The sequence below is a fragment of the Phalaenopsis equestris genome, unplaced genomic scaffold, assembly GCF_001263595.1.
Source record: "Phalaenopsis equestris unplaced genomic scaffold, ASM126359v1 Scaffold000251, whole genome shotgun sequence".
Lineage (NCBI taxonomy): Eukaryota > Viridiplantae > Streptophyta > Magnoliopsida > Asparagales > Orchidaceae > Phalaenopsis > Phalaenopsis equestris.
In genome coordinates, this window is record NW_018164693.1 from 1,219,039 (window position 1) to 1,230,592 (window position 11,554).

Below are 11,554 nucleotides of genomic sequence, written 5' to 3' on the forward strand. Positions count from 1 at the left end.
ATTTTTTTTTTTTTCGAACAATAACGATTCGAACACGAACGAACGCATCACTGTTCGTGTTTGGTTCGTTTAACAAATCAAACGAAAAAATTTGTTTGTGTTCGTCTCGTTTGCTTATCGAACGAATCGAACACGAACACTCTGGTGAATCGAACATGAACTGTTCGCGAACAACGAGCTTTTTTGACAGCCCTATTCCCTGGTACACTTGAATGACAAAATCTCTTTTTCTTCCCGATGCTTCCCTCACTGCTACTGGGCTGGTCGCTCGGTCCGAGATGTTTCAGTGGCTTCGCCTTCTGTGAGCAGGGAGCGTGTCTTTTTCTTCTTTGGCCCGATTCGAGTGCCGTGGGTCGAGGGTGTGATCTCCTTTCTCTTCTCCTCTCTTCTCTGTCGATAAAAATAGTTTCTTTTGATTTTTTTTGGGTTGTTGAAAAGTTTTCTGAGAGGAGGGATATAAATTTTTGGCTGTGGGAGAAGTTTAGGAGGAGATTTTTGTGAGAGCATATCCTTGAGGTAGCTTCTTGTGTTGCGGCGCTTTACATTGGTATCAAAGGAAGGTACTCTTCTTCCCCCTTTTTTTTTCTTTTTTTTCCTCAGTGCCTCGTTGCCTTTCGGTTTTCCCTCTGCCGAGCCTTTGAGTATAGCCCTGCTGGATGATACAGCATGCTAGTTCATTTTACTTTGATATATTGTTGAGATATTCACTTCAGGTGCATTTAAAAATGTAAATGTGGGCATGTCCTAAGAGCTAAACTTGGTTACTCGCTTAAACTAGGGAGACTATGACATATTTGTGATTTTTGTGACATGTTTATGTTGGAAACATTTAGGAAGTTGAGACATGACTTTGGAATAATTTTTTGCTCCTCTTGCAAGCATGTTGGGATGAGTGTTATGAAATATTGGAGAGGTTATCTTTTAGCATGAAATATTGGAGAGGTTACGTGGCCTTTCATGAATGATAGGGAGTTCATTTTATGCATGTTTGGGGGTTATGCATGTTTGGGGGCTCAGTTTTGGCTTTCTGTGGCTTTCCCTGGCTTGAAATGTATGCTATGAGAAAATCTATCTAATTTGGAGAGTGTTGTAGCTTGTTCTGAGGGCTTGGTTTAGCTCCTCGTGAAGTTCCTCCCCTGTTCAAATATCAAATATTTGTTTATTTGTTGGAATAATTTCATGCTTGGGATGTTTAGACATGCAGGTTGTTCCTTGGGCTTGAAATGGTTAGATCTTTAATGTTGCATGACTCAGTTTTAGTCCCTGCTGGGCTCGGTTTTGGCTTGATTTGGAGTCATGGTTTTGGGTTTGAAATAGTTGGATCTTTAATGCTTTATGGGAGTCTGGATTTTAATATTATTAGGCTCGGTTTTGAGCCTTGAATGACTCGGCTTTGGGTTTTTGTTGGTGCTCAGTTTTTTTATTTCAGGAGTATGGGACGTTGATTTCTGTGGAGACTTGAGTCTTGACTTTTATTGAGTGTTAAAGCTCTTTTCCTAGCTTTAAGAGCTCTTGCGTTTGGCCTCTGCTGGACTTGGTTTGACTCTAGTTGGGGGCTGTGTTTGTTTTAAAAATTAATTTAAAAAATATTTACTTAATGAAAAATCATGATTTTAGTTTTAAAAAATTTCTCTCATTCTTGTTTTAGCCTTGCTGGGCTCGGTTTAGCTCTAGGTGGGAGTTTGGGTTGCTTGTTTTAGCTCCTACTCGCGTGTTTGCTTGTTTTAGCCTTGCTGGGCTCTGGCTCTAGTTGGTTGGGGGGCTTGGTTTGCTTTGTTTGACCCTTACCCGAGGGATGGTTTGGCGGTGGTTTTGCTGGCTTTGGTTCCTACTCCTACCCGTGAGACCCATTGGAATTTCTTGAGTTTAATTTACCCCTTCTTGTTGAATTTGGATCATTTGAATGATTGTAGATGGATCAAACTAGTTATTTTGAGAGATTGATGATGTTTTGTACTCTCCTATGTATGTCAAAACTTGTAGGGAATTGATTCGGGTTTGCCTTAGCCATGAGCCTCACTTGCTGTTTCTTGGGTTTGCCTCAGTTGTGAGCCTCCCCTTTTGGTCCCTACCCGTGAGGCCTATTGGAGGTCATTGGGTGTGATTTGGACTTTCTTGCTTGGCTTGATTGGCTTAAATGTTATTGGTAGATCAAGTTTGCCATCCCAAAAATTATAATTACTTTAGTTATTCTTTCGTGTTTGTCAGGGAAGCATAGAGGCATAGTTTGTCAGGGAAGCATAGTAGTCATTGGTAGTTCTTTTGGTCACCTTGGGCCGTGAGCCTTAGTGATTACCTCCCTTGTGGGTTGCTTTGGCCGAGAGCCCTAAATGCTGCTTACTCTATTCTAGTGACCCCGACCGTGAGCGTTTATGTGGTTTTATGAGAAAATTTTGTGCTTATTCAATGTATGAAGCTATCTATTAATTTGAAAGTTGGCGAATTTTGATTTTAGCATGAGTTTGGAAATATCGGTGGTGGTTTCCCCGAGGTCACTTTTCCCGTGGTTTCCCCGAGGTCACTTTCTTTTGAAGTTTGGGAGATGTTAAACCTCATTTTGGAAAAGCATTTGGTGGACTTGATCAATCCTATGTCTTTGGGGTTTGGGAAAATTAGCGCGAGCTTGCTCTTTATGTTTGTTAGGAAAGACCTACTTTTTCAGGTCTTTTCGATACGAGTTTTGAGAACTGGTCCGTTCTCCTTTTTTGGTGTTTTAGATGGATCAGTGCCTCCTCTTTCTCACCTCATTTTTGTTCTTTTCTTTTCTTGCTTCTTGGTTCGATTTTCGATGCTTATGTCCGATGCATAAGTGTCCACGTATAACCTTTTCCTATACGTGAAACCATCAAGCAAGGTCGCAAGTAGTCGTTTTGGGGCGTACGATGTTGATGATAAAGACACACCAAAGATAGAGCATAAAGATGCCCTATCCTATAACATCAAGATCCAAACATTTGATGAACAATAGGATATGGTATCCTTCACCGACATAAGTCTAGCGGGAGTTAGCTTGAACCTCCTCAGGTTGTTGGCAGTCCTATGCCTGGTAGCGTAATCGACTCGTGGACAACAAAAATTTCTAAAAAAAAGATAAGTTTTGATAAACCATTTTCAAACGAAAACGTACTTTTCTACGAAAAAGATTTGATAACTCTTCTTTGCAAGTTTTAAAATTTGTGCGTATGTCAAAAACATAAATTTTAAAATACATTTTAAAATTGGCTGTCCAGCTGACGAGGACCTGTTTAGGCTGGGAAATAGCCCCCTAAGTGAGGTTCAAGATTCCCTTCTAGACGAGTGGCGGGTTCTATACATTCGGGTGACCGAGTAGCCTTCGTGGACCCTCGAGAATAAATACACAGCTGAGTCTAGTCCCATACGAGTGCTTGCGGTCCCCCTCATCCGAATCTTCTTTTTGTTTTATTGAAGCTTTGGGACAGGGAACTCGTGTTACTTTTCCTTCCTTTCGGGTTTTTTCCTTTCTTTCGGGATTTCCCCAGGAGTTTTGAAGATTTTCTTTTACTTGAGTCTTTTTCGCTGATTTTCTCGAGTTTTCCGCTTTTCCTCGGATTTCCTGGATGACGTTTTCTTCCGGACTTTGCTTTTTGAGACACATTTAGGCTTGCTATACTTAAGAAACATCGGATCTCACGGGCGTACATGTTTGCTTTACATTTTACAGCACTTAATTTTTCTGTTTCTACCTCTTGTTGTTCTTCCTGTATAGCATGTTATAATTTTCTTGTTTCTACCTGCTGTTGTTCTTCCTATATATCATGTTATAATTTTCCTGTTTCTACCTGCTACCGTATTGTAAAGCATGTTATAATTTTCTTGTTTCTACCTGCTACCGTATTGTATAACATGTTATACTTGTCCTGTTTCTGCCTGCTATCGTACTGTAAAACATATTACACTTGTCCTGTTTCTACCTGCTGCTATTCTTCATGTATAGCGTATCATAATGTTCCTATTTCTACCTACTACGGTTCCACGTGCATTTTATTGTTTGTTCCTGCATTGCACACTTTATATTATATAGCTTCAAACATGTTTCCTTTTTATATAGGATGGTTAGGGGACTACAACCATAAGGCCGTTTCATTTAACACTAGAACTAGCCACCCTAGAAAACTTAAACTCGTCATGTCGGGGAGCTTGGAGCTAGCGCAGTGGGCAACACGACCATCCTCAACAACAAATCATGTCTTCCCCAACAAAACCAACAAAACCATTCCTTTCCTAAAAATTAAACAACAATCCATAGGATTTCGAGGTTGCTTGCCTAGCGCAACATAAATCCTCCACTTTTTTCTTTAGGCATTCGTATAGCTCTGCTGTACGATTTAAACCCTAACTCGTTCTAGGTTCCGAGGTTGTCGTTCGATACGACGTAAACCCTCATATCTTCTAGGCAATTTGTGTGATCATGTCACGCAAATATAGACCCTAATTAAATAAAATTGGCAGGATGAAACCTTTTAATAATTTCTTCTCGAAACGGAAGCCCAACCATATGATAGACTGGGAAGTCACCGAGGCTCGCCTTCGGTTCTGTGGCCTCCCCTAGTTTCTCTTCATTTGGATTCCTCAACAATGTTCCAAATTCGAGAATTTCCCTTTTCACACCTCTTCGTCCGATTTTGTTGAAAAGTCCTATCCTTTTGACTGCTTTGAAGATAGTATTCTCTGATTTTTATCGAAAGTTTTTTTAGGTGACTTCGGACATTTAAGATGTAATTAACTATAGGGGCTTGCCTCTATAGGAAGCTTTTCCGAACCCAGTCTAAAATAAACCCTATTTAATTCTTTGTATTAAATAGGGGAATTTATCGGCAAATAAAACGGTTTCGCAGACCAAACGGATGTCATATATTTCTTAGTTTATTTGATCGAGCATCATCCTCAAGTCTTGTGTTTATCCCTCAGGATAGATACAAGATTTGAGGTAGAGCTTTCTTTCATTTAAATTGCGAAAAATATGAGGTCAGTTTGATTTCATATTTTTCTAAAATTATATATATATGTGTAAATTAAAACGTCCTTCCGAAACAGGCGACGGGACTTCACTTCCAGCGACCGACAGCTTCGTCGGGCAACCCCCAAACTTTTTAGCTGCCGACAGTGGCACATCACTTGCATCAATCTTATAGATTTGACAGTTGATCCATAATCAACCGCTTTGCTTCCTCATGTCTATGAAGCTTCGTTGTCGGCTTTATAGCCAACCATGTCACTTGCATTGGTTCACTTAAAGTATTTTGTTGGCTACATTGCTCACACCTCATTATCCAACTTTATCAACTACATCGTGCATCTCAATAAATAACTCTAACTTTGATTGCTTCATTTGCCACACTATTGAGGCTACTCCACGAGCATAACTTGCACTATTAATATGGATTTGTTAACAAATCATTGTACTAATGTTGCATAAATAATTAAGCATAAAGAGAGCTCTAATAAAAATAAATCTTATAAAATAAAATGAAATATGTTAAATCCATTAAAAGATCAGATATATTTGGAAGACCTTAAACTCTTTAAAAGATTGTGGGATAGTCAAAGTAACTTTAATTCACATAAATGATTGCCAATAACATCATTATGGATGCTCCTTAATTTAAATACTTTGCAATGTGGAGTTGGCTCATAGCTTTATCTAAAATTATAGTCACAAGGGGAGGTCCATGTTGATATATAAAGAGCGGAGGTTGTAATTTATTACACCTGCCTTATATGTTAGCGGCCTTTATAACTCCTAGTTGCGCTATTTTACCTTTGATCAAACTTGTAACCTCAAATCCAAAAGGAAAAGGTCAACCCAAGGCTAATTGATCTTTTTAGTAATGAGCAGGGTTGTAGGTGTATACATTGCATCTTGAAAAGGTTTTATTTGATCTTTTATGGATTTCATTCGACTTCTTGCATCATGGGTCACATTTATCGAGAATAATTTTGACCAACATTTTGAAATTTTGTTTCAAATTCTTTTTGGATTCAAATTGACATTCTCTATAATGATTATAAAATTTTGAGCAGTGCTCTAATTGACACTTTGCAGTTTTGGAAGGTTTTTCTTGATGACGTGCATCGGGCAATGTTTTGTGAATTTATTAAGGAAAATTCTTTTCCACTATTGTGTAAAGGTGGAACAAGTTTTAGATGAAATTATCACTCATAATTTACTGATGCTGCTTCACTTAAATGTCTAATATTTTTTGACCCTTTATAGAAATTTATAGAATATTTTCACTTTGTACACCTTTTTGATGGTTAAGGCTAAATTAATGATCCAATTTTCTAGTTAAGTCTCTTCATTTGGAAAAATTGCCTCAAATGTGTCAATGAATTTTTCCCTCAAATGTGTGGCATATAACATCACAACAACAAGGTGACTTTGAAATAAATTGGATAATTGCTAACATTTGTTCAAAAAGGAATGCTTAAAGATCTCTTCTCTTGTAGAAAACTTTTCAGATTTTGACAAATCATGATTCGATTGACTACCTTGAGGAGGAGAGTGTGGGATGTCCAGATTTCTTATCTAGGGCGTGGTTGCCATTGATGAACTTTTTGCTTGAAGCTTGGCATGTTTCTGATATAGGGAAAAATTTTGTGATAATATCATTGCATCAACTTCAAACCCAATTATTGGAAAGCATTCATTGGCGGATATGTTCATAAGATTAAATTAATTGATATTACATAAATTACCTTTTTTAGTGATATTGATTGCATTAAAAGATTTTTTTTTTTTAAATACATATGGAATTTTCCATGCATATTATGCAATGCAGAAAATTCTTGATGATCAACTTTATGGGAAAATTTTAACCATTTTCTTTGGGTTGAGCACATGAGGAGGATAGTCTCCAAAAGATTTTGTCAATTTGGTTAATCCATTGTGCTGCAATGATTTGGAACATAATTTTGCTTTGCAAAAAAATTTAATTAATGTAAAAAAATCTCTCATGCAAAAAGAATAAAATTTCGACACAAAATTATTTAAGGAGTTCATGTAGTCTGCAACACATTTTTAATAATTTTGTTTTATTTTGAAATTATATATGGTTGAAAAAATTCTTGGATTTTGGAAGGTTAGAGTTTCAGTTGCTATAATTGTTGGGATAAAAGAGATAAAAAATGAAATTGATAGAGTTTCATCTTAAAAAAAGAGAAAAACTCGGCAAGAATCCGTAGGGAAAACATATTTCATAGAGCACCCAAGTAAAAGGACAAGATAAATGGCATGCTAAATTTGAATATCTTAGATGTCAGCCAACCACATATTTGCGGAGTTTTCAGGAACTACCAGATGGGATCTCTATTTTCCTCTACTTTTCTGCTCTTTTTGTTTCAGCTGAGCACTTCTGAATCTCATAATTTTTTTTATTATTAAGTTCATTGCATAGCTCTTGTTGGCTGGAGCCACCCTAAAGCATTGCAATTAATGTGAAACTTTCTCCTCACTTTTCTCTTTTTATGGAGAAAGCGAGGTCTTATTATGTGACACAGTGCTCTTTGTTCTTTCGAACTTGAACTTTTCTTATGAAGCTTTTTTTGTTTCAAATTCAGTCTCTGCCCCTAACACTTCTGAGTAACCCTAAAGAATTACAGTTTGTGCGGACCTTATGCTCCATTAGGCCTACTATAGGTCAAGTGAGATTTCTTATCCACAACATAACAACCCTATATTTTATATTATGTCATTGTGTCCTACCATCTCTCTTATGCTCCATTACAACAACAACAAAAACAACAAAGCCTTAATCCCACTACGTGGGGTCGGCTACATGAATCCTTTTTCTCGAATTAAATATCGAGAACAATAATTTTTCCAGAACCCGCAAGATTTTTTTTTTTTCAACATTCTAGATTCAGCTTTTGCAGATCAAGTCTCAGTAAAGCCTTTAGTTTCAGCTCAACATTTTGAGAAAAGGTTTGCATAAAATTGCATCTACAATGGTCAAACTTTTTGTTACAGCGAAATTACGATGGAGGAGGGACAAATTACTTTATGGTCTTGAGGGAAGTCTGTGCTGATATTTAGAGAGTAGCTGTATATTGAAGTTTCTTTACAATCATAATTTAACAGAATTTTTGGATCTAAATGACACGACATCCAAAAACGAGGCAGTAATTATTGGGAACTTAAAAAGTTTGGCATGGCCATGAATAATTTTTGATACATCGAGAGTCAAGGCTGTTCGGAAGGTCAAAATCGATTCTAAATGTATTTTAAAAAGTTAATTCATAATTCAAATGAGCTGGAAGTAAGCCAAATATCTCAAAAAATTAATTTGTTTGATGCATTGAAACTTTTTACTCCAAAAATTTCTTGTGGTTCTCTCTATGCCTTTGAACCGATTTATTTGGAGGCTGAGCTCGATCAAACAGGACTGGCCATCTGCTCTTTATTTTTGGGACAAACCACGTGTAATGAGAGCTTGCTGTCACCATCATTTGCGGGCTATTGGATTGGCCTCTTGTCATCTTGTTTGTATGGCAATGCATGAACATTGTCTGATCGATCTTGCCAACTTGCAGCCGTTTTGTAGGTCAACTATGGACATTTAAAGTTCTAGGCGCTGTTATGGGATTTCATTTTATGAGCCATTTTGGTAAATGAACCCTCCATTATCAAGAGACATACCTGCCATATAAAAACGGTGGGACATCCTCACAATTTTCAATGATCCTAAATTTAAGTAAAAATATTCTTGAAATTATTTTTCATCTAATTAACCGGCCAAAACATTGATCCATCACCTTCGATGAACAAGTGGGATCGAGATCTGCGAAGTGGGGTGTCTTTATTGTCAATTGATGAAGTCATTGTTGGCAACTACTTTTTGATGAAAGCCATCACACATGTTTGAACTATTGGTTGTTTCCTTTTATCGGCAGCATTTTATCATGAAAGTACATGATTATTATTTGTTCCATGGAGTTTTTTCTTGATGACATATTTAATGTTTGATAAAAACTCAATCTGTCTGGGTCCAGAGAGTTTATTATTCTTATTATATCAAATTAACATATTCATTTAGTTGTTTAATATGAAGTCTCCATGTATGGTATTAACCTGGAGAAATGCCAGAAATTTTCATTTTCATTGTTAACTATGGATCAATCTTCCCATTCTGGAAGCATTTTTGAACTTCCCAGACAACTTCATGTTTGAAAATCATTTTGAACTACTCCTTTTTTTCGTTATTTATTTTTTAAAGTTTTTCTTACCTATTTCTTACATCTATACGGAAATGCATTCTTGGTAGTTGCTATTCAATGACATTATATTTTTTATGCTCTGACCTGGCAGGTTGGCAGAACTTCGAAGAAGAATTGGCCAACTACTGGTACATCTCATCATTCCATGACGTGTAGAGATGTAATTTCTATTTAAATAATGCATCCTGTATAATCCTTTTAAAACAAAATTGCTGGCGATGCTTTTTTTTTTTGCTTACATAAATATTGTATAAGCGAATTTTGGTAGATACAAATGCAAGTTGTGACATAGGAGGGTCATTTCTACTTTATCATTCATTTATGTTTCTACGGATATTAGCTTTTTTTCAAATATATGGTGTGAGCTTTTGTTTTTTGTTATGGACTTATGGTATATATATTCTGGGAGGATAAACATGAAGTTATCTTTTTTATACCAACCATTGATAAATTCAAAGTCATGCTAAATATATTGGACTAGTTTTTGCGTTGTAGCAATGGTTTATATTATTTAACCTCATTTTTCTTTATTTCCTTTTTGAAGAATTGATTTGATGTAAGTACATTTTTGAATTGTATTATTATTTATGTTTGTGCTTTGGAAATTATTTCACTTTCATTGTGTAAATTTGTGATCAAAGTGGTGCCCTAATCTATGTGACCAACATGCATTTCTTTGTACACGTAATGTTTGTCATTGCAAGATAAAAGGGGCGTTTGGGACCAATTTTTATTTTCTTAATTGTTTTTTATATTTTTCTTAAAATGAAATATGTTTGGTATGCTATAACTCATAACATAGCTGTTTTAAAAAAATGCTAAACAAACCATAATTTGTGACAGCTCTTGTATGCCATATTGACCATTAAGTAATTGTCAATTATTTTTCAGAATAATCATTATTTCTATCATCTTAAAACAAGTTCTATTGTTATGATATTCTCTTACCCACACACATTTTTCTGGATTTAGTTGTCGTGGGAATGTTAGTACAGAGCTCATTTTATCTAATGGGTGCTGGCATCATTTTTTGTTGATGTCATGTGTGTCTGGGACGTCGATATTACTTAAAGAGGGCGTCCATGTCGTTAACACTTCGAATACGGGCTAAAAATACACAAATTTTCATTTTGGATTGTTTGCTGAAAAAGTGGTCTGAACGACCTCGAACGATGAAACAGACCACGCGAGTGAGTCCGAAATGTCAACTCCACTTAGGATGGACGCTCGTTGGACCACGGTTTCGCATGCGGGGTAAAAATGCGCAAATTATCGTTTTGACCCAAATAGCTAAAAAAATGGTCTGAACGATCCAGAACGACGAAACGGGCCTCACCAATGTGTCCGAAACGTCGATTTTACCTAGGGGAGAAGTTCAGTTCTCTACGATCACGTGTTCGGCAAAAAGGAGGCGGAGAGATAATAATAATAATAATAATAATAATATATTATTATTATCATTATAAAATATATATTATCCTTAAAAAGGCTACACACCCTCTCTCTCCCTCTCTCCGCATCTCCTCAAAGCCCACGACAACGCCCGCCTCTCTATATATATATATATATATATATATATATGCAAAAAAGCCCTTCTCTCTCCTGGTTAAAAAAAAACAAAAAAGCAACGCATCTCTTGGCAAGCTTTTACAGCCCGTTGGCATCTCCTCACGGAAAACCGCTTGCACGCACCCATCTCTTTCTTCTTCGCCTTTTTTTTTCTGGGATATGTTGCCGACCCAGCGACACCGACCTGTTTATTATTTTAACCTGGCTTGTTTTATCTTTTGCATCGTGTTGCATGTCTGCACTTGTATGTATTTTCTTTGTTTCTTTCTGTGTTTTATCTGGGATTTCACGATACAACATAGACTCATTAATGATCATAAAATTATAATTTTCTATAAAATCCTAAATAAAATATTCAAGATAATTAAAATTTAGGATTAAAATATTCAGGATCTAAAAATTGCAACTTTTACTTTCCTGCATATATTAATAGGGCCTCCACAATACTTAGGACTGTTCTAGATAATTGCATTCATGATTGCATGTTCCGAGGAGGAGTTCCCGTACTTTTCCAACCTGACTAGCCCAACATACCTTCATATAGGTGGTTGTCTAGTGCGCCTAGGGTGTTAGAAGGCTCCCTGACCCAGACGGGGTGTAAGTTCTTTTGTTGGAGTGTTTACAGCTTTGTAGCTGAACCTCTGCTTTCTCTTATTTCTTGAGGCGTCCTTGCTACTTCGGCAAGTATAAGTCCCACCTCTTGGAGCTCCAACTTGTAGTCATAGGATAGAGTTTTAGAGTTTCCTTCCTC

The 11,554-nt window shown here is 36.6% G+C and overlaps 1 protein-coding gene across 5 annotated transcripts in view; it reads left to right on the forward strand.

The window, feature by feature from the left end:
* The window catches only part of LOC110024240 (centromere protein X), a 23,045-nt gene that overhangs the window by 8,659 nt on the left and 2,832 nt on the right, over nucleotides 1-11,554 (forward strand). For 3 of the 5 annotated variants that reach the window (XM_020724094.1, XM_020724093.1, XM_020724092.1), the window contains one exon: nucleotides 9,326-9,394. In XM_020724094.1, coding sequence (XP_020579753.1) covers nucleotides 9,326-9,394 — 69 coding nt within the window. The remainder of the gene's footprint in view (nucleotides 1-9,325; nucleotides 9,395-11,554) is intronic. The other 2 variants (XM_020724096.1, XM_020724095.1) reach the window with 1 other exon arrangement.